We start from the raw sequence: 22,862 nt of genomic DNA, 5'->3' as shown, positions 1-22,862 counted from the left end.
CAGGGTCTCAGCTGCAGCCACCCCCTGGCCTCAGCCTGGATGCTGCATATTTATCTGTTATTCCTGTAGAGGAAGCAACCTGAAGTTGTCCAGGGGTTGGGTGGACTGCCTGGGGGGGCGGTCCTTCCTTCCCACTCAGATTTTCTCTTTCTCTTCCAGTCACACATCCTGAAGTTCGAAGAGTTTGAGTGACGTGGCTCCAATCAGCATGTTCCCTCTCCTGTCTAGATTCTACCCACCCTGCCTTTTCACTCTTGAGGCCTTGGGGGTGCCCAGGACTGATTGGATACCCCTTTGCCTTCCCCAGCTCACTTCTCAATGTGTCGTGTGTCTTCACTGCGAACATTTGAACCAAACAGGGAAGCTTCCATGAGGTTGGAGGTCTGATGTAGCCAGTGTATTTTTTCTTTTTTTTTTGTAACCCCAGAGCATGATATAAGTTGCCCTGACAGATTCTGGAGAATGAAGGGGCCCACTGCTTAATTTTCCTGGCATTCCATCATAGAATCAGGTAGGGAGATCTAAACATTGATCTGTTGGTTTGGTGAATAAATTGGCATGCTTCACATTTGGGGTGACTGATTCCTATCTAACCACCAACCCCCCAACCCTGCCCTCTAAAACTGAAGCCACAGACTGGGAGCTGCCATGTGCCAGCTATTCAAACCTTGTGTGGGACATAGATGTACACTTGCGTAAGATAAGTTTCTTTTCTCTTCGCCTTCTTGGTAGACAGAACACTGGTTCCGGATGATGCGGCCTTTTTTTTTTTTTCCTTAACCATGTAACTTCACTAGGAGCCTAACGTAAGGTCATAGAAAGGACTGCTAAGTTTGATGAGAAAAGTGGAAGATCTTCTTGGAGGGTTGCTGTTTATATAGCTATAGCGCACAGGAGCTGGCGCTTCCCTTTACATCAGGCGAATGTGACCCCCCATTCTTTCTTTAAATAATAATTTGATTAGAGCCAAACTATTTAAATAATTTTATTTGTTCCATCCTTTGGTAGATGAGAAAAATACATTACAAAATACATCGTACAGAGGACAGCTCACAGCACACGTAACTAAAAACACAGCCTATAGTACGTTCCAGCCAGGGCTGGTGGTAAGTTCAGAGAAAAGGCAGAGGCCTTGAGAACTAGATCTCAGCTCAATGAAATGAGTTTTCCTGTGGGTGCCTGCCCTCTTTACCTCCACCTCAGCATAATGAGCACCCTGTACCAGATGGGTGTGGTAGGGTTAGAGCAGCGTTGAGTGGTTCCGGTGAACTCTGCGTCCACCTGAAGCAGCAAGACATGAAAATCCCTTAATTGGGGGTGGCGGGGAGTGACCAAAGTTAGAATAGCTGTGTCAAAGCATACAGAACTCTGGCAGCCTAGAGGTTTCAGGTGGCTGTGCCGAGTCTGAGCTAAGACACACCCTCACTTGGCCACCCCTGGCCTCTGGCGTCTGTCACCATCTGGTCCGCAGGCAGGTTCCAGGAGGCTGTCTCTGCCCCCAAGCAAGCTCACGGACCAGGAGGGGCAGGCGGCACAGCTGTACTGACACAGCAGGGACAGACCCAGCACCAACAGGTCAGCTCATGGACCTGCCTCCACAGCGGTTCTGAGCCTGAGCAGGGCCCGTAGGTAGGCAGACCAAACCCCTTAAAGCTAATCCTCTCCAGTAGGACCCATGCTATGAAAGTGCCTTAAAAGAAATCAGTCTCCAAGCCGAACAACTTACTTCGGAGCTCTGCCTGGCTTCTCTGTTAAGCATAAATGAAGCAACAGACAAGAGCAGCAGCAACAGAGCTTCCAACCACTGCCCTTCAGTGCCACTTCCTGGGAAGGGGGACCAGTGAGCACAAATGGTAGCTACACAGCCTGTTGCTGAGATCAGAAGGACCACGTGCATGCTTGAGACTGTGGCCCCAGCCCTATTCAGTTCATTTAAAAGTAGTTCTGTGAAGCAGCCTCTTAGGCCTCCTCGTTATTTTTCTTAGAAATTTGAAAACATCTGTGACTAGAAGGCTTTAAAGAATAAGGGTCATCATTTCAGCCTGTGGTTTAGCAGGCCGAGCTCTGCCTTCCCAGGGGTGCAAGACTGGTCACTCCAGAGCCCTTCAAGCTGTGGCAGGCATGTGCTTCAGCTCCACCTTTCTCTGGCTTCAGCAGTGAAGTGCAGCCCCTCATGGCTCCCAAAGCCACAGTGAACCTGGTACCCCTCCCCCCCACTGCTCAAGGAATTCAGGGGACGGGGGAAGGGTAAGCTAGGAAAATAAAGATGAGTCAAAACCAGCGTCTTCAAATTAACAAACTGTAATTGTTTTCCCAAAGATACATTTTTTTTTCATACACATCCATCATACACTGTAACCAAAAAAAGCAGTGTACATGAAATAAGAGAAAATAAATTAAAAATCCATAGCATAGGTAAGGAGGCTCTAGTCTGGAGCACAGCTGAGTTTCCAGCAATATAAGGAGGCTCGAAAGTTTCTTTTATAAGAATGCCTGCTAGCAAGGGTTCCAGCCAGGTGGTTGGTTGGTCTGTAAGTCAGTCTTGAGTACTTTAAACAGTTCTGTGTGTGTGTGTTTGTTTTTTTTTTTTCCTTAGCGTTTAGAATAGCCATCATTGTCCTGCAATAGGCAGAGCTATCACGTCCAGGAAAAATGAGGGAGGGAACCACAGAGGCAGCGTGAGATCCAAATACAGCATTCAAAGGTAATTGGTCCAGTGGTGCCTGGGGAAGGAGGAAGGGGATGGCACTCCTGGGTTAGCCATCTTCCTTCGGGGGTGTGTACCAGCCTGCAAAGCAATGGAAGAAAACGGTCAGGTGGAGGCTGTTCTGCCCACCCTCCTAGCCCTAATCACTGAAGACGTCTCCAGGGTCAAAGGTGAAAAGATCCTGAAAAGGGCTTCCTGGTGCAGGGAGAGAAGCTATATGGGCAGGCGAGGAACTGCCTACTTGGAAATCGTAAGGAAAGGGAGAATGATGCACCGACCCTGAGATGACACCAGTGAGCAGTGGGCAGTGGGGCGGTGCCCAGTCCACCTGTGCTCTGACCGCCACTGGCTTAACTGGAGGAGAGCGGCGCACGCTACCCTCCAGACCTCACTGAATTCCCTGGGCAACAGGGACAGGTGCTGCGCTAACAGGTGGAAAAGGCTCAGAAACCGAAAGGGGTTCTTGCTGTTTAGCCGGATGGAAACCTCGGGCTTGGCAAAGGTCCGAATCTCAAGTCGTGGCTCCAGCCTCACCATTTTTTTCGTGGATCTGCACCAAGGACTTGTAGGACTGCTGTGCTCTTGTCAGGCTGTATTGAGACTGGGGAGAGGAAGCCACCACATCAGGCCACCAGACAAGGCCGGCTGTGGCCTCGCTGCCGCCCAGAGACCCAGCTCCCAGCGCTGCGCTCTACTCACAGACTGAGTACCCTCCACCTGGGAGGTCCCACAGGGTACAATCTCCCAGCTTTCCCTTTCCAGACCTGCACCCTCCCCAGAGTCTTAGGCTGCCCTGAGGCCAAGGCCCTGCTGTGCCCCCACCGCGGGACACTAGGCCCACTGGCTGATGCTGCAGCTCAGCCCCACTGTGGCCTCCTCGTGGCCTGAAGCGTACACAGCCCCCGCCAGCCCCACCAGGCCAGGGTCTGGGCTCCTTACTTTGTTGGCTCCAAACTGCACTCGTGCTTTCCCCTTCACCAGTGTGGCACTGATCTGCATGATCACTGACTCTATCGAGTAGGCACTGCTCCAGCCCTAAGTAACAATGTGGGCAGGGAAAACGAGTCAGCAGACTTTCCAGAGAAACCCGATGCTTGTTCTCCAGAGAGCAGCTGCAGCCATGGAAGGGCCCCTGCCCTGCACTCCCAGAACAGCCATCACCCATTTGCCCAGGTCAGTGGGTGCGGGCCCTGCCAGGCAGAATGAAAGGGCCATTTATGCCCATCACCCAACCCTTGGTGGAGGGGTGAGGGGTAAAGGTCAGCCTAGCCCTGCCCAGGCCAGCCAGGCAAAAAAATGAGAGACAGGCTCACCTGCTTGGTGAGAAGTTCCATGCAGATGGCACCTCCGCCCAGAACATACCTGCAGAAGAAAGGTTAGTTAGCTGTGCCTGGCAGAAGCTCCCCAGCCCTTCTTCACCCTCTGCCCTTGCTGAGCCACTCACCCTCCAGAGAGGACTGGAGACACAACCCTGACAAACGGCGGGTCAAAGGGAAAGTTATCCTGAGGGAGAGACGGAGGCAGCCATCAGGGAGGGGAGGTCAGGGGCCTCTGCAGGACTGGAAGGTGGAAAGGATGCCTAGGCCCGGGAAGGACTGGAAAGGAAGGACTTACTTTAAAAGAAAAGTTAAGTAGGATGAAGTCGGCTCCTTCTTTCTCTTTGAGGATCTGGAGATCGTTGTGCAAAGCGCTGTCCTGGTCAACTCTAGGAAGCAACCAGTTTAGGCTCAGCTCTGGGTCTAAGTCAGGAGCCTTGAGGCTCCCACTGCCCCTTGGGGCAAGCAGCAGAGGGCCAAGCCACTGCCCACACCCGTCCCCAGGACGGCTGGCCCTGGAGACTCCCACCACGGTAACTGCACTCACTACTCAACTTCCTTTCCAGCCCCACAGCCACCACTTACTTGAGGAGTTTGACATTCCAATCATACAGACTGTCATTCACGAGTTCGACTGCGTAGTTTCCTGAAAGAGGGAAGAAGAAGGATGTCATCAGATGATGGTCCCAGTGGTAAGCAGGACCTGATGCAGATCCCTCTCCCAGACTGAGAAGAAAAAAAGGTCAAAGGCTCCAGGTTCATCCCACATAGACATGCATCCCATTTAAGCCACTATGAGGGGTGTTCCGTCCTTGGCCTAAAAACTTGGTCAGCATCCACGTATCTGCTGCCGCCACCGTGTCCTTTCTGAAAAGCTTGTATTCAGACCCCACTATGAGGCAAACTTACCACCTTTGAAACTCTGTGATCGGTATATATCCCTGAGCTCCTTCATCAGCCGGTCAGTAGCCTGCACCGAGCCAGACACCGCACCCTACACAGGAAGCAGGGAGGACAGGGCGTCTCACGGTCACGTGCTGGACTAGAGGGGCAGGCCGGCAGTGTGCCCTGTGGCTAGGCGAGGACGAGGCGCACCAATAACCCACCCCGAAGAGGATGCTGTTCCCACCTGACACCCGACGGCCTACCACCTCCCAGCCAGCACCAGCCAACCCCTCCGCCCAGCTTCTCCCTAGAAGGCACGTACATTTAAGTAATCTTGCCTCTGGTTCTTTTTAATTTTCTCTAGTATGGCCAAGTTTTCTTTTCCGATGCCGTCATCTTCAGATTTCTTGCCCTCAGCTGGCTCTTCCTCTTTCATTTCATAGTGATCTAGATCTTCTGTGTCCTAGGGGCATGTGTGGGGTAGGAGTGGGGTAGAAGAAAGAAACCAACACGCACTGTGGAGAAGGGCTTTTCCCTTCCCCAGTCCCATATGACTTAGAGCTGCAGCTGGAGTAAGACAGACAGCTGCACTCTGTCTGGAGCCGAGTGAGTACACTACCCTTTCCACTGCTGGAAAGCTCCCAGCCCCACTCCCTTCACAATCTAAAAGACAAGGCAAATCTCTCCTATCCAGTTCTCAAGCTGCAGGGCTACGAAAAGGTCGAGGGAAAGCAAGCAGAGACTCGGCTTTCTTGTTCCCTAGATCTACCCTGCCCCAACTATCCCTACAGCTCTCCCTTGGCAGCACAAACTCTTCCTTAATTCCTAGAATGACTTTGGCCTGACACTGCGACTCAAAGCTCATGTTTCATCAGGTGACTTCTGTACCCAGGAGTTCCCAGGACTCCAGGTCTAAGGGAGAAACCTCCTGCCTTCCCAAGTGCAAGGACTGAGGAGACAGGCAGAGGCACCCACTGTGAAAATGGAAATAAGGAAGGAGGTCCAGAATGCAGAGGGCAGAGGTCAAGAACAGAACCAGCCCCTATTCACCCTGCTCCAAGTGAGGAACTAGTTCACTGTACATGGGGGAACAGCCCCTATCAGCCAGACTTTGGAGCGCTGTCTGCAATCTGACAGGAGATGTTTCATGTATCCTGGGCCCTTTGTGCAGCTTAAGACCCTAACAAAGTTACAGAAGTTGCAGATCGCAGGTGGTTAATTCAGTGCAGAATAACAAAGTAATCATGATCTCCTCTGGCAGAATGTGGTGATACTAATTTCCTAATTATTCTGCTAGTTGCTGAGATGGTAGACACACTACCTCATTTCGTTCTTATAACCACCATGCCATTATTTTATCATTACCCCCATACCACAAATGAGAACGCCGAGGTCCAGGTGAGGGTGTCATGCCCACAAAGTCATACAACTCTTAGCAGAACTAAGATGCACATCAAATTTGGTCTGGCTCTGAAGTTCAAGTTCTTAACCAAGTTGTATTTAGAGAACATCACCAAGTATTTAGCACTTAGGTACGGAATGGAGCCTTTCACATGCAATGCCTTATTTAATCTTAAAGACAACCCTATGTAGTAAATATTAACATCCTATTTTATAAATAAGAAAACCGCAGAAGTAGTACCTTAGTGGAATAGGTAAAATCCCCCAATCAACAGAGCTGGGAGATAGAAGATGCAAGCTCAGGTCTGCCTACAAAGCCATCCACGATTAACATAGTGACTATTTAGCGTAAACAGATTTGCACTTGTCTGTCTTCGGTGGTTGGACATGGGTGCTCCGTCTCTTCTACCACACTGCTGTTCCCCCAGGTCAATACAGCTGTCTTTATTCTTTTGGTATTTCTCTCTCCCCAGTCTAGACTGGAGCTCTGTACATAGCAGGCTCTCAATGCTGCTGACCAAAAGAAAGTCCTACCAGTACCGTCTTGGGTAGAAGCCTACCTCAGGCATCTCTTCATCTTCATCTTCTGAAGACACGTCTTCCTGTGTACACTGCAGTGGGGAGGGAAAAGATGGAGGTCAGACCCTGGTGGCTTCCTAGAATGCAGCCTCTGACCTACCCCCCTGAGCCTCTGGGTCTGGAAGCTGTGCACCTGCCCATAAGGCTGCCAGCCTCTCCACCAGTCAGAACTGCGTGGAAGCAACAGTCCAGGGAACGACTTCACTGCCAGCCCACTACACGCCAAACAACGAGAGAAGCACAGTGGCTGTTCTCTGCCACCTAACTCACAAATCCCAGTTTAATCTCCCCAAGAACCCCTTTACTCAATCATCTCTACACTGAATTGCATTCTTGGATCTTAACAAGGGGCCTCAGTCCCCAATGGTTAACCTACTGCTAACGGTAAAAATCCCCCCTGAAGGATGACCTTGCCCAGGAGAGAGTTTGATCAGAGGGGTGAAGTTACTGGTGCCCCATTTAGCTGGATTCCGAACATCTGGAGGAGAGGCCGAGTCATGATGTGTGTACATGTCTGGAGTAGTGCTGGAGAGAAACTTCCGCAGGTTGATCTCAAGTAACATGTATTTCCTGAGTGCTGTTTGTGGACGTAACTCTACGTAACAGGGTTCAAAGCCCCTCAGGTGCTCACCTGCTCGGCTGGCAAGGGCTGATCCAGCATCTCCACATCTGGATGCTGAGGGAGGTTATAGAGTTTACACAGGTCGGAGATGATCCTCTTCAGATGCTGCAATAGCTGGGGTAGGGGATCACAGTGACATCAAACACTCCTTCCCCACCCCAATACCAACAGGTACACGGGTGAGCTCTGGTCTCAGCCCCCGAACTGGTACCTAGTTCTCTGGAACTCACAGACCCCAGGGCTGTAGGGAAGAGCTTACGGGACGAATCCTGGGGCAGGTGCAGGGCTCTCCCTCTGGCTTCAGGAAGCAACTCCCCCAGGACGTCTGCCTCAAATGTTCAGGCTACTGCACCACCCACTTTCCAGACACACGTTTCACAGGATGTTTTCATGGCATGGGTCTCACAGGAGGAAATGTACTCCCTCCTCAACACCTTGGCCCCCTCACCAGAGTATTCCCTTTCTTTATGTCCACCAGCCTCTCCAAGACAGCAGCCAAGTTAGGGTCATCGGACTCCACTGACCAGATGGGGGGCACCGCAGGGTATGACTCCTAAGGGGGAAAGAGCAGGGAGGGCAGTCAAGACGGGAGACTCTGGGGGAAGCTAGATCTTGCCTGCCTTCCATGCCCCGAGACTTCCAGTCCCTTTGCTCTCCACCATCCGCCCCCTCCCCCCAACACACACACACAAGCCCAGCTCAGCAGGCAGGTTCCCAACAAATCCCAGACCAGGAGAAAAAAGTCCCTGGGATGACCCTTTCCAAGAAGCCTGGTCCTTTTCTTTCAAGAGTAAACATCAGAGAAGCAGCGCAGCCAAACTGCGCTGAGGATGAGTATGGGTTCCTACCTCCTGTGTTGCCTCAACAAGCTCCAGGCCTTAAGTTCTCCCACACCCAACACCCAGGCCTCCGACCCTCCCTAATCAGTGGGGGAAAGGATCGCCTCATCACAATCACACTGGCAGGAAAAAAAACCAGAGACCACAGATTACTTTCATTTTAGCTAGGGACGGAGAAATTAAAAGCTAGATTATGTCTCTAAACCCTGAAAGTAGAAGGGTGGCAGGAAGAATCTTCCCACTCCACTCCTAACAGAACGCCTCAGAGGCCACTTCTCCCCACCTCTCCTTTGGGAACCTGCCACCCTCTCAGTCCAGGCGTAGGCTGTAGGGCTCCACATGGCAGGCTGGGAGAAAGAAGCCTACGCTGCTAACATTCCCAGCATTCTTGAGCTGTGGTGCCAAATGCAGCCTGACCAGACTCCCCCTCTGCCCAAATCAAGGGGGCCAGTTCAGGCCAAGTCTTCTTTATAGTGGTCACAGGAGTCTCAGAATCTTCTAAACTAACCTCTTTCCAGGGACAAAGACGGTAGATGGCCTCTGGCAACTGGGAAGTCAAGCAAAAGGGGGCAAACCTACCCTTAAGGAATTGAAAGCATAATTCAGGTAAGGAATCAATCCCAGAAGTTTCCACATAGGAGGCCAAGGGAACCTCCTAAAAAGGTCTTAAACTCTGCCACTGCTCTAATCCTCAATGCTGGAGGAAAACAAATTATCAAAGATGCTCAAGTTGTCGGCTCACAGAGCCACACCTAGTCCTTCAATCTTGACTTTTTAGTATGAAAAAAAGTGAGAGAGGAAAATGGAACACGTGAGTTTTGGTGGGGCACCATCCAACCCAAGCTGAGGCTTGCCTCACCAAACCTTGACCTGGTTTGATGCAAGAAAAGGATAGTAAACAAGAACCATGTGATTTGAATTCAGGCCCCCAAGTGCCACACAATTCACAAGTCTGTCTTTCTCCAGACTACTCCCACTTGCAGTGTGCCTGCCTGGATAAAGTACTGTCCCCTGGCTCGCGACCTGGTACTCCCAGCAGGGTCAACACTACCACATCAGGTGGGATCAATCCTTTTAAGTGCTATACCATGCAGTATCAGGTATTCCCAAATTCCCAGATGCCAACGCTATTCACAGAATGTTTGAAGATAGCCTAGGTAGAAGATGTGTCAGGTGTTTCCCAGCCCCGCACACCTAGGATGGAATGATGCTCACTGGGAGAAAAGGAACTGTTAGCACTCAGAACAAATGAGAGTGCCCTTGCACATCCCCATCATCACCAGGAAAGGTAACAACTCAGGGCAACTGGAGATATCCACAGGGAACAGGATGGGAGTGGCAGCTACCAGCTGGGGCAAAAGGAGGAGAGTTAGAGGTTACACCAGAATAAAAGGCGATCCAAAGGAGAAGAAGCAAAGGGGTCAGTGAATTGCAAACTACCACTGGTAAAATTCAGAGGAAGAGGGACTGCATGACAGACACCTGGGCAGGGATCTCACAGGTGGCAACGTCCTAAATGAAAGGTACTGCTGAGAAGGGGGAAATCACTGAAATCTACACAATTCCAAGCCAGGTCCTACCAGCTGAAGTCAATGAAGAGGCCTGGAACCTTGAGATGGGAGGCGGGGAAGAGGGGCATTCCCAGGTGTCAAGAAAAGTCGTGAAGTAACCAAAATGAGCCAAAATTATGAACCTTGCGATGTGGGTGGGTAATGGAAAGGGGTAGTCGAGGCGCCATATGTCAGGGTGTCCCTGACTAGGAAGGGTAGAGATTCTGGGTCCATGGCAGAATCTCAAGCGTCAGAAACAAGTGCAACCTGAAGAAAAAAGAGCCGAACCCCGACAGGGGATTCGGCCTCCCAGGTCTTTCGAGAGCAAAAAGCTGTGCGGGGTGAGTCCCAGACAAGAGGACCCCGGAGACGCGCACGCGAGGGGGTCCTCACCGTGATGTTGCAGTGGATGCGGACGGGATCCCCAGGCACCGACCCCCGTGGGGGGAGATGCGGTCCGGGCGCGGCCCCCGCCCCGGCCCCTCCGGCCCCAGCCAGCAGGAACTCGCAGCTCAGCTCGTCCAGGCAGGCGCTGGCAATGCGGAAGCGCTCGTGGCCGCGGTGGAAGATGGACTCGAGCAGCTTCAGCTCCCGCCTCAGGCAGGGCCCCGGCCCCGGGCCCCCCCCCGGGCCGCCCCCGGCCCCCGGCGCCGCCCCCTGGCCCCCCAGCTGCTGCCCCGGCCCCGGCTGCTGCTGCCCCTGCGGCTGCGGCTGCTGCATCCTCCGCTCCGCTCCGCTCCGGGGCCGGCGGGCCGGGAGCCTCCGGCCTCCGCTCCGGGCTCCGCCGCCGCCGCCGCCGCCGCCGCCGCGGTCCGCACTTCCTGATCCCCCCTTCGCCAAGATGGCGCCGCCGCCACCTCCGGGACAGGGCCCCCCCCTCCGCTCGCCGGCCCCCCCCACCGCCGGAAGCCGCGTGCCCCTCCTCCTCCTCCTCGGCGGCCCCGCCTCCGTCCCCCGTCACGTGACCTCACTGCTCCGACCTCCTTCACGTGACACCTCTCTCCTTCCCGCCCCCTTGTTCTGTACAACCACCCTCCACATGTGACCCGGGGCTTCGGGCTCGCCGCTTTCAGCTCCTCAGTGCGTGTTTACGTACGGCGTGCGTGCGTGCTAGAGCCCTAGCCGCCAGCCCCCCTCACGTGACCCGGCGCCGCGTGCTCCCAGGGGCTACCTGCGCGGGACCGTGTTTCCTGCTCTGGGCCCTTCTTCCCCCGTCCGGAGCCGTGGTGAACATGCAGGGCTTTCTGTGAGCAGAGAAGAAAGAGGGAGAGCTGCGGTCGCCGCTGTGTCATCTGTATCCTGCACCCACCCGCCTGTCCTCGGCGCGCGGTCCCCGAGGCTCTGTTCCCTTGGGGCCACGCTGAAATGAGGAGGGGCGTGTGATTGGGGAAGGAGCCAGGGACCCGACCCCGGTTACAGGAGTCTTGGGTTGTCATCCCGGATGTTTTGTGACCTTGGGTTAACCACCTGCCCTGAATTTTCTCATCTGTGCAATGATTTTTGATGAGGATGCTAATGCTTGCTTTGCCTGCTCCCGAGGATTGGATGCGAGGAGATCGCAGAGTGATCGATCACTAGTCAGTTCTGTACGACGGGTAGTCGATAGCTGACTCGTCGCGCTTATCAGTCCCTTTGGGTTTTGAACGTGAGTCAGGGAGGGACAACACAAGCTTCCTCTGCAGGGTCATGGAAGGAGGACGTCACTAGTCTAAACCTTTAACCCGGCAATAAAATGAAAGGAGACCACAGTCCCAGTCCAAAGTCTGTCGGGCTTGTCGCAGTGGTCCTGGCATAGCCGGTGTAGGCGGCAGTGCTTCCAGGGCCTCGCTAGGTGGCACTATCACAGAGGACAAAGCTGGCTGAGGTTCCAGAGACCGATAGTTGGCGTTCCTCTTCCAAGGGCCGGTGTTAGCCCAGGTAGGGCCTGATGGGTTCTACCGAGCCCACTCGGCGCTTGAGCAGCTGGCCAGATTGCTACCTTCTCCTTTCACTCGGACTAAAATGAGTTAGCCTTTGTGGGAACTTGGCTGTGCACCTCGGTGATTTATTCTGGGCTACTCATTTACGTTGTCAGTGGAGGTTGAAAAGGCCTTCATTGGCTAAATTGGGTTCCGGGTATTCAAAGATGATTTATCTCCTTTGGGGAGACGGACAGTTAGCTACATGTCACTTTTATGAATGTGCAAATTGGGAGCATAAAAGGCTGTGCTAAGAATTCCTGTTAATTGAAGTAGATTCAGTATCTCGTGATAACCTGTAATAGAAAATGATGGGGGAAAAAAAATTGAGTTGGCCAAAATGTTTGCTTGGGTTTTTCTGTAACATTGTATGGAAAAACCTGAACGAACTTTTTGGCCAGCCCAGTATATACATGTTCAGTCGCCCAGTTGTGTCCGACTGGTAGTGACCCATGGACTGCAGCGAGCCAGGCCGCCCTGTCCCTCACCATCTCCTGGAGTTTGCCCAAGTTCATGTCTGTTGCATGGGTTATGCCATCCAGCCATCTTATTCTCTGACACCCTCTCTTATGCCCTCAAACCAGTTCCTCAGGGAATGGCAAACCACCCGAGTATACTTGCCATGAGCACCTCATCAACTGTATAAAAGGTCAGAAAGATACAACACCAGAAGATGAGGATAACTGAGCCACTTTGCTGTACATCTGAAACAGTATTGTAAGTCAACTAAAAGCAGTTTTTTAAAAAGTCCTGTTTATTGAACACTTCCTAAGTCAGGGTATTCTGCAAATCTTTCTAAACACTACTCCTCCCTTCACAACAACATTATAAGGGAAGCATTTTTATCCCTGTTTTACAATTGGGAAAAGGAGGGATTACCCATGGATTTACAGGTAGGAAGCAGAGTTCCTGAGCATGTCTCTGAAGTCCATGCCTTACCCCTCTCTGCCTTCCTCTGATGCTTTCTCAAGAAGTTTTCACATGTAGCTGACACCAACCCTTACCCAAGAAAACCACAAATGCAGCTATTTGGAAGATCCTGACTTCCATATTTTATGAAAAGTTTTTTTGTTTTTTTTTTTACTTTAATTGAAGGATAATGGCTTTATAATACTGGTTTTATTTCTGCCATACTGAGTGAAGTAAGTCAGAGAAAAACAAATATGGTATATCAATGCATATATAATACATATATATGGAACCTAGAAAGATGGTACTGAGGAACCATATTTTGTGAAGAGTTTTAATTAGAGGAAAACTATATGATGAGAGAGTCTCATGGTTTTGCAGACTTCCAGTCCCCACGGAGGAAACTCAAGTCATAGTCACTGGGATGAGATCTGTCATTTCCTCTGCTGGTGTCTTCAGCATTTCAGCTCTCTGGCCAGCAGAGTGCTCTGGCATCTAAAAGCCTAGTGGGGCGTGATGTCTGGTATTCCGCTGAGATGTGTAGGGCAAGGGCATTAGAAGTGGAAAGGAAGTTATGGAGATGCTCATTTAATGAACACTTGGGTGCTAGGGAAACAGGAGTGAATAAAACAACAAAAACCCCTGCCCTTGGAAATTACATTCTGTTGGTGGACACAGACATGACAATGGAAAGGTTGATAAAGCAAACTCACATAGAGAAGAACAAATGTGTCCTAATCACCTATGACATGGGAGGCACTAAGGATGCAGCACTGAGTGAGAGACCCAGTCTTCACCTTTCCCGGGCAGTCAGCCTGGGAGAAAGTCAGATAAATTCGTAAATTGTTCGTTACACATTCAACCACTTAATTGCAATTGTGATAAGTGCCTCAAAGAGTAAGACTAGAGATCTGGGAAGGCTTTCCTGAACAAGTGATATGTTAAATTCTGAAGGATGGTAGAGTTATCTAAAGGAGGAGGAAGGACTGGACACTGTCTGAGCAGAAGAGACAGCATGTGCTGAGATACTGAGGGCAAGTTGGAGGAACAGAAAGAAGGCTTGTGATTAGGGTGAGGAAGAGACAGTGGTACGGGTGAGCTATACAGCTGTTAAATCTTGGGCTTTAAGATGGAGGAAGATAAAAATGTCACTAGAATTTTGAGAAACTAGATACCTGGGTAACTAATAGTAGTAGCACTAACAGTAAGGCTTCTCAAAGGACAGCTAAGTTTTGTGGGAGAGGTGGAGAGGTGGGTTACAAACACATCGAGTGTGTACAGGGAGGGGGATGTGGACAATCTTCTGGACATCCAGTGGGTGTGGGTTCTGAGTGTGGGAAAGAGGCAGAGCCATAGGTGTTAATTGGAGAATCAGCTACAGCTGTCCTTTGAATTAGGCCATAAAGTGGGGAAGCACAGCTGAGTGGGAAGAGCACAGACTGGGGAGTCAGAAAGAACTGGGTTTAGATTTGAACTTCTCTGCTTTGGTACCTATGGGACCCTGGGAAAGTCATTTAATTTCTGTGAAATGCAGTTTCCTTATCTGTAAAACAGTATGACACTCTGTCTTGCAGTGTAGATCACTGTGTCAGTGTAGATGAAATGGGCTATGGAAGATGATGAACACATCTTACAGTGCTGGGCACAGAGTACATTTCTCCCTCGCTCATTTCAGTCATGTCTGACTCTGTGCAACCCTATGGACTGTATCCTGCCAGGCTCCTCTGTCCATGGGGATTCTCCAGGCAAGAATACTGGAGTGGGTTGCCATGCCCTTCTCCAGGGGATCTTCCTGACCAGGGATCGGGGATCACACCCTTGTTCGATTTATTTCTGGCATAATAAATCTCTCTTTATTTATTTCTCTTGCATTGGCAGGTGGATTCTTTACTACTAGTGCCACCTGGGAAGACCATAAATATATAGCAGTAGACAAACAGTACTCCAGTTCTCATGGTACTAACATTCTAAGTGCAAGGAGTTATACAATAAACAAGTGAATAAAATAACCAGAGGACTGTCAGACTGGTAGGGTCATGTGGGAGCGAATGACTGGGGATTATTTTAAGTCCAGTAGTCAGCGAAGGTCTCCCTAGGGAGGTGGGGTTTGAGCTGATCTCTGATGAAGAGAAGGATGGCCTGGGAAGACCTGGTAAAGAGCATTCCAGGAGAGAGAGCCAACCTCCAAGACCCTGAGAACAAAGGTGGTGTGATCTGGAAGCAGGAAGCTCGTTTGGCTGAGATCATGGGCTTCAAACCCCAGCTGTCAGTTGCTAAAGGTGTGACCTTCAGCAAGTTACTTAGCCTGTCATGCTTCTCTTTCAGCATCTGTAACATGGAAACCATAATAGTACTTACCTTATAAGATTGTTGGGAGGATTAAGTGAGAAAACATGAAAAATGCTCAGTCCAGCGCACACAGTAAGAGCTCGATTTTTTTAAAAAATAGAGGATCAGCATACCTTGAGTCTCGTGAAAGACGAGAAGGAGGGAGCAGGAGATGAGGCCAATGAAGAATAGAGACCACAGTAATTTGCTGGGTTTTATTCAAAGTGCAGTGGGAAACAGTTGAAAGATTTTAAGCAGGGAGTAAGTAGCATGGTCTGATTTAAAATATTAAAAGATCACTTTGGGGAATTCCATGGTGGTCGAGTGGTTAGGACTTGGTGCTTTCACTGCTGTGGGCCCAGGTTTGATTTTGATGGCTTGTAGGGGAACTAGACATGCAGCATGGTGCACACACACACACACACACACATAGCCTTGAAAAAAGATCACTCTGGCTGCTCTATGGAAAATGAATTGTGAAGATTTTTTTTTCTCCAAAAGGTCATGTGTTTTCAGAATGAACAGATGCACTTGTTTGGGGCAGAGTGAGCAGTTTTATCCTTTGACTTGCTTCCAGAAGCATAGCATTTTGTCACTGACTCAACAAACACGTCCTGAGGACTTTTTGCAAGGAACTGTATTAAACACGGGGGATGCAGAGACAAAGAAGCTACGTTCCCTGTGGGGAGAGCCTGGCTTGATTCCTGGCTTCTCACATGACAGCTGCTACTCATGTTATCATCTTTGTTGTGTTTCTTGCTCCTGCTCAGTGCAGTTCAGTTCAGTCACTCAGTGTGTCTGACTCTGCAATCCCATGGACTGCAGCACACCAGGCTTCCTTGTCTATCACCATCTCTCAGAGTTTGCTCAAACTCATGTCTGTCAAGCCGCTGATGCCATCCAACCATCTCATGCTCTGTTGTCCCCTTCTCCTCCTGCCTTCAATCCTTCCCAGCATCAGGGTCTTTTCCAATGAGTCAGTTTTTCACATCAGGTGGCCAAAATATTGGAGCTTCAGCATCAGTCCTCCCAAGGAATATTCAGGACTGATTTCCTTTAGGATTGACTGGTTTGATCTTGCAGTCCAAGGGACTCTCAAAAGTCTTCTCCAACACCACAGTTTAAAAGCATCAATTCCTTGGCACTCAGCTTTCTTAATGGTTCAACTCCCACATCCACACAAGACTACTGGAAAAATCATAGCTTTGACTAGATGGACCTTTGTCAGCAAAGTAATGTCTCTGCTTTTTAATATGCTGTCTGGCAATGGCACCCCACTCCAGTACTCTCGCCTGGAAAATCCCATGGATGGAGGAGCCTGGTGGGCTGCAGTCCATGGGGTCGCTATGAGTTGGACTTGACTGAGCGACTTCACTTTCACTTTTCACTTTCATGCATTGGAGAAGGAAATGGCAACCCACTCCAGTGCTCTTGCCTGGAGAATCCCAGGGACGGGGAGCCTGGTGGGCTGCCGTCTATGGGGTTGCACAGAGTCGGACACGACTGAAGCGACTTAGCAGCAGCAGCAGCAGGTTGGTCATAGCTTTTCTTCCAAGGAGCAAGCGTCTTTTAATTTTATGGCTGCAGTGATTTTGGAGCCCAAGAAAATGAAGTCTGTCACTGTTTGCATTGTTTCCCCATCTATTTGCCATGAAGTGATGGGACCAGATGCCACGATCTTAGTTTTTTGAAAGTTGAGTTTTAAGCCAACTTTTTCACTCTCTTCTTTCACTTTCATCAAGAGGCTCTTTAGTTCCTCTTCACTTTCTGCTATAAGGGTGGTATCATCTGCATATGTGAGGTTATTGATATTTCTCCCGGCAATCTTGATTCCAGCTTGTGCTTCATCCAGCCCTGCATTTTGCATGATGTATTCTGCATAGAAGGTAAATAAGCAGGGTGACAATATACAGCCTTGACGTACTCCTTTTCCAATTGCTCTTTGGAACGCACAGTAATGGATGAAGTGGAGTCAGATATAATCAACTGTAATACAATGTGATAAATGCAATAGGAGGGATGAAGGAGGGTAAAGGTCTTGAAGGGAGCTAATAGTCAGGATTAACTCCCAAGAAAGTGTGTGAAAGTATTAAGAGAAGTTACTTAGATGGAAATAGGCGGGGGGATGTTTTTAAAGAACTGGTTCTAAAGTAGGAGGTTGGGCAGAAAGGCCTAAGACAAAGGAGGAATGACTGAGAGGAGGGAAGAAGAAAAGGAAGGGGTCAGCACAGGCAAGGTTGTAGAGGTGTTGATCAAAGGTGCTTTAGCCTGGAGCCCCAGGGTCACTCTAATAGTATCAGTCCTTCTGGAGCTCATTTCAGCAATAAATGATTAAATAATAAGAAAATTTAAAAAGCCTTTGACTCAGCATTTTCACTTGGAAACTATTAAAGGTGTGTGCAACATTTACCCATAATGGGATACTATGCAGCTATTAAAAATAGTTATCAAATATTTGATCAAATAGATTGATATAAAACTATCTTAAAATAGTTATCAAATATTGATGCGGAGAGGTTTCAGAAACAGTACATGAAAAGTGAAGGCTGTGGGAATTGCTTGGTAGTCTAGTGGTTAGGACTCAGTGCATTCACTGCCATGGGCCTGGGGTTGAATCCCTGGATAAGGAACTAAGATCCCACAAGCTTCCTGGTGCAGCCCAAAATAAATAAATTAAAAACGAAGGTCACAAAGCTATTTTACAGTGTGCTCCTTTTTAATAAGTAGATGGAAACATATATTTGTATACTAAAAACATGAACAAGAATGTTCAGAGTGGTGTTATTTTTAATAGTGTGAAATAGAAAACAACCCAAATATCTATCCGTGGTGAAATGGATAAACAGTGGTGCATTTATGCAATGGAACACTCTACAGCAATGAAGATGATGAGCTACAACTGCATTCAACAATGCCCTTGATTCTCACTATTGAAAAAAAATACAAAAGATTATGATTCTATTTATATAAAATTCAGCAGGCAAAGTTAATCTCTGTTGTTATGTCAGAATAGTATTTACTTTTTTGGTCATTAAAAAAAAATTGTTAGAAATTACCCATAACATACAATTTACCATTTTAACCATTTAAAAGTGTACAGTTGAGTGACATGTACTACATTCACAACGTTGGGTAACCATTGCCTCTCTCTAGTTCTGGAACTTCAAGCAGCGCCTGTTAGGGGGCCACTCTCTATTCCTCCTTCCCCCTGTTTTTGAAGAAGATGGAATAATGCCTGGCAGGGAATATAGTGGGGGACTTCTGGATATTGCTAACATTCTCTCTTTTTAAAAATCTGGATGGGAGTTACAAGGCTGTGTTCATGTGAAATTTTATTTAGTTGAACACTTATAATTGATATGCTTTTTGCATGTGTATCTAAGTGAACATGTTAAGTTGCTTCAGTTGTGTCCAACTCTCTGTGACCCTGTGGACTGTAGCCCGCCAGGCTCCTCTGTCCATGGGATTCTTCAGGCAAGAATACTGCTGTGGGTTGCTATTTCCTCCTCCAGGGGATCTTCTCGACCTAGGGATCAAACCCAAATCTGTTACATCTCTTGCATTGGCAGGCAGGTTCTTTACCACTAGTGCTACCTGGGAAGACAGTTATATCTAAGTACACATATATAATTGGGTATATATATATATATATATGCACACATATACTCAGATATATATGAAATGCAAACTGTTTTTTTCCCTAAGAGGTAAGATTATGAATATAGTTTGTGTTTTGCTAATTTGTGTTTTCCAATTGCTCTTCATAGATTTGTATTACTCTGGTAATAAAGTTTTAAACTTAAAGTCTCTTAAATAGAGAAATAACATTGTAATGTTATTGCCAGCATCCATTGGATCATCAAAAAAGCGAGAGAGTTCCAGAAAATATCTACTTCAGCTTTATTGACTACGCCAAAGCCTTTGACAGTGTGGATCACAACAAACTGTGGGAAATTCTTAGAGATGGGAATACCAGACCACCTGACCTGCCTCCTGAGAAATCTGTATGCAGGTCAAGAAACAACAGAACTGTACATGGAACAACAGACTGGATCCAAATCGGGAAAGGAGTACGTCAAAGCTGTATATTGTCACCCTGCTTATTTAACTTATATGCAGAGTACATCATGCAAAATGCCAGACTGGATGAAGCACAAGCTGGAATCAAGATTTCTGGGAGAAATATCAATAACCTCACATATGCAGATGATACCACCCTTATGGCAGAAAGCGAAGAGGAACTAAAGAGCCTCTTGATGAAAGTTAAAGAGGAGAATGAAAAAGTTGGCTTAAAACTCAACAATCTTAAAAATCTTAAAACTAAGATCATGGCATCTGGTCCCATCACCTCATGGCAAATAGATAGGGAAACAATGGAAACAGTGACAGACTTTATTTTCTTGGGCTCCAAAATCACTGCAGATGGTGACTGCAGCCATGAAATTAAAAGATGCTTGCTCCTTGGAAGAAAAGCTATGACCAACCTAGACAGCATATTAAAAAGCAGAGACATTACTTTGCCAACAAAGGTCCGGCTAGTCAAAGCTATGGTTTTTTCAGTAGTCACGTATGGATGTGAGAGTTGGACTATAAAGAAAGCTGAGTGCTGAAAAATTGATGCTTTTGAACTGTGGTATTGGAGAAGACTCTTGAGAGTCCCTTGGCCTGCAAGGAGATCAAACCGGTCAATCCTAAAGGAAATCAGTCCTGAATATTCATTGGAAGGACTGATGCTGAAGTTGAAACTCCAATACTTTGGGCACCTGATGCAAACAACTAACTCACTGGAAAAGACCCTGATGCTGGGAAAGATTGAAGGCAGGAAGAGAAAGGGGGCGACAGAGTATGAGATGATTGAATGGCATCAGTGACTCGATGGGCATGAGTTTGAGTAAGCTCTGGGAGTTGGTGATGGACAAGCATGCCCGGCGTGCTGCCGTCCATGGGTTCGAAAAGAGTTAGACACGACTGAGTGACTAAACTGAACACTGTTAGACCTTTCAAAAGAAATGTTCCTCACCATCAGAGGCCTTGGGTGTGTCCCACCAAAACCTTGCCTGTTCACTGTTTTGCCTGAGGACTGATACTCCTACATGTATCCATCACCTTGTGTGGTTCTGGGCCTGTCCTCTCTTCCTGGTGGGTATGGGAGGCGTGTGTGTGCAGATATGAAGGAGGCAGGAAGGGTGTTCCAGATCTCCTCCACCACTGGGTGGTTGTGCTCAGAGGACTCGGAATAAAAGCTGAGAAATTTGAAAAGAAAAGGTAGAGGCCAAGGTGAACAGGCTGCCCGAACTGACCAGAAAGGAGCATCAGGGAGTGACCAAGGGCCTCAAGCAAGCAAATGACTTTCCAGTCTGTCAATACAGAGACAAGCAACCACTCCAGAAAGAGATTTTCATAAAAGAAGACTTTTGCAGCCTTCTTCTGTCACCCAGCATTCACTGCAAGAGGAAAGGACTGAGCACTATCTACGTGGAAAACTCCGCGTCCCTCTCTTCTAGGAGTTTGAAATGCCTTTTAGCCACCTTTGTCTTATTGGCTTTCTCATCTTTCAAATCTCAACTTTCATCTCTACCCCTTCCGGGCTCTCAGGCACTATGAACTCCTCTCTCACCCAAACTTCCAAAGCACCTTGTTTTCACTCTTCTAGATCAGCCACCACATGGTGTCACAAGTCTTTGCCACCAAACCGTGATCTCCTTAGTAGCTGGGACTAACTAAGTCTTTTTGATCACCGCGTCTTTGATAACTATACAGTAGATACCCAACAGTCAATCTGAATTGTTGAAGGCAGAGGGGGCGGGGAGGGAAGTCTTCTTCCCACCTTTGACTCTTTTCCCAAGTGGAGTGACTACACGCATTCCTTCTCTTTTCTGTGAGGCTTTTATTCTCCACTTCTTTCCTTGGTTCTCAGATTTCTTAAATTCTTAAGAGATGATAACATGTTTGTACATGTATATGCCTTGGACCTTGTGGTGCAGATTTATGGCCAGTTCCACATGCTTTGGGCTTCACTGGTAGCTCAGATGGTAAAGAATCTGCCTGCAATGGAAGAGACCCAGGTTCTATCCCCAAGTCGGGAAGATCCCCTGGAGAAGGGAATGACAATTCTCTCCAGTATTCTTGCCTGGAGAATTCCAAGGACAGACCACGGGGTCGCAGATAGTCGGACACGACTGAGCGACTAACACTTTCACTTTCTTTCCACGCACCTTATGGAGACTGTAGTACTCCCACATCGTCTCTAGCCCTTTGCTGATACTTGTTTTGCTTTTCCTTCTCAATTCCAGAAACTAGGTACATGTATATAAGTTGCTTTTGGCTGAGCTTTTAGAGAGGAATTTTTCTCTACATGTTAAAAGATTTCAGTCCTGTACCAGCCCTTTGGCTTATTTGTTGAACCCTCACAATATGCCAGGCACTGTGCTGGTTCAAAATCTAGGAGGAGAGATAGCTACCACCTTAGATTGATTTATTTACTCATTTATCATCCTCTGGAAACATGTCTCAGGGCACCTGACCTAATCTTTGGTCAGGCATAGCTTCCTTAAGGAACTGATGTTTCTGCCAGGTGTTCAAAGTAGAAAGTGGCTGATGGGAAATGGGTGAAAACAGAATCAAGGGAACTGCATGTTTAAAAGGTCCTGAAGCATGGAGGATGGGTCCAGTAGTTAAGATTTAGTGCTCCCAATGCAGGGGGCCTAGGTTCCATCCCTGGTCAGGGAACCAGATACTGCATGTCACAGCTAAGATCCCACATGCAGCAATGAAGACCCAGTGCAGCCAAATAAATTTAAAAATGAAAGAAAAAGAAAAGGTTTATTTCAAAAATAAATAAATAAAGACATTACCACGAGGAGTGCGGGGCTGCGGGTACTGGCCCAGAGGAGGTTGAAGAAGTAAGCAGAGATGGAACAAGACAGTGCCTTGATGTATGATAAGGCTGCTTTAGTCAGGAATCTTTTGGTTGAAACTGAAAAAAATCCACCTAGGAAAAAAGAGAAGCCTTTATTGGCTCAGAAGTTAAAAGTTCGGGGCTTTTAAGATCAAAGATGTCATTGAGTTTTGACACCTCTGTCTCATCTTTGCTTTCCTTTGTGTTAGCTTCATTCTTGGGCTGGTCTCTATGAAATCATCCTCTGATTCCCCCTTGTCACACAGAAGTCAAAGACTGGAGAGGAACAGAATGTGGGTGAGAAAGGCTAATTGATAAGGGCCACTTACCCTTCCACTCTTGAAGGTCACCTTCTTTTCAGGAGATGTCCACATGTCCCCACCTTAGATCCCCTGGATGCCTTCTGTGGAGGTATGGAAGGGAACAGATAAGGGGATCCTGTTTCTAGACTCCAAATTGTTTGCTTTCTTAAAATAGCAAACCTACAGTCCTCTGTCTCATTCTCTAAGGGCCTAAGTGCATTGTCTTGGCTGCATCCTCAGCCTTCCCAGGAAGCAGGAGCATTTGGGTTTGGTAAGAGAAAAAAAGGAAGGTGGGACCCAGAAATTCTTTTTGACTCCCACTCCCCCTCAGTCTGGCCCTTGGTCCCGGGTGCTTACCCGGTCCTGACCTGTTTGTCTTACTTGCGCTTTCTTCCTGAGCCTTTTCAGACCCTTCCAGGTCCTGCCCCAACTTTGGGGTTTCAGAACTCCTCCACCGTCGGGTGAGCCACCCTTATTCCGCCTCACGCACACTCTAACTAAGCAGGACCAGCAGAATACCCCAACCAGGGACCCTTTTTATTCTGAGCTCTGGCGCTTCCGCCTCCGG

The 22,862-nt window shown here is 48.5% G+C and overlaps 2 protein-coding genes and 1 long non-coding RNA gene across 5 annotated transcripts in view; 1 reads left to right on the top strand and 2 right to left on the bottom strand.

Moving 5' to 3' along the window:
- The window catches only part of TDRD10 (tudor domain containing 10), a 54,910-nt gene extending 52,245 nt beyond the window's left edge, over positions 1 to 2,665 (top strand). For both annotated transcript variants that reach the window (XM_061404752.1, XM_061404751.1), the window contains one exon: positions 160 to 2,665. In XM_061404752.1, coding sequence (XP_061260736.1) covers positions 160 to 192 — 33 coding nt within the window. In that variant the 3' untranslated portion in view covers positions 193 to 2,665. The remainder of the gene's footprint in view (positions 1 to 159) is intronic.
- UBE2Q1 (ubiquitin conjugating enzyme E2 Q1) lies at positions 2,286 to 10,713 on the bottom strand. The gene is made up of 13 exons (XM_061404750.1): positions 10,293 to 10,713; positions 7,959 to 8,063; positions 7,520 to 7,624; positions 6,870 to 6,920; positions 5,231 to 5,371; positions 4,933 to 5,017; positions 4,609 to 4,669; positions 4,322 to 4,412; positions 4,152 to 4,210; positions 4,021 to 4,069; positions 3,647 to 3,742; positions 3,242 to 3,308; positions 2,286 to 2,788 (listed from the first exon to the last, which is right to left on the bottom strand). Exons 1-13 carry the CDS (start codon positions 10,617 to 10,619, stop codon positions 2,757 to 2,759), a joined length of 1,269 nt encoding a protein of 422 aa, XP_061260734.1. The 5' UTR covers positions 10,620 to 10,713; the 3' UTR covers positions 2,286 to 2,756.
- Positions 10,714 to 15,564: 4,851 nt separating this feature from the next.
- LOC133240237 (uncharacterized) lies at positions 15,565 to 22,861 on the bottom strand. 2 transcript variants are annotated; one of them, XR_009734166.1, is made up of 4 exons: positions 22,663 to 22,861; positions 22,322 to 22,395; positions 21,949 to 22,085; positions 15,565 to 16,969 (listed from the first exon to the last, which is right to left on the bottom strand). It is a non-coding gene; the product is annotated as an uncharacterized LOC133240237 (long non-coding RNA). The 2 variants fall into 2 exon arrangements; XR_009734167.1 differs by lacking the exon at positions 15,565 to 16,969 and adding an exon at positions 21,059 to 21,139.
- Position 22,862: the final 1 nt, after the last annotated feature.

This window comes from Bos javanicus, chromosome 3 (assembly GCF_032452875.1).
Source record: "Bos javanicus breed banteng chromosome 3, ARS-OSU_banteng_1.0, whole genome shotgun sequence".
NCBI classification, from domain to species: Eukaryota; Metazoa; Chordata; class Mammalia; order Artiodactyla; family Bovidae; genus Bos; species Bos javanicus.
This window is presented reverse-complemented; position numbering and strand designations above follow the sequence as displayed.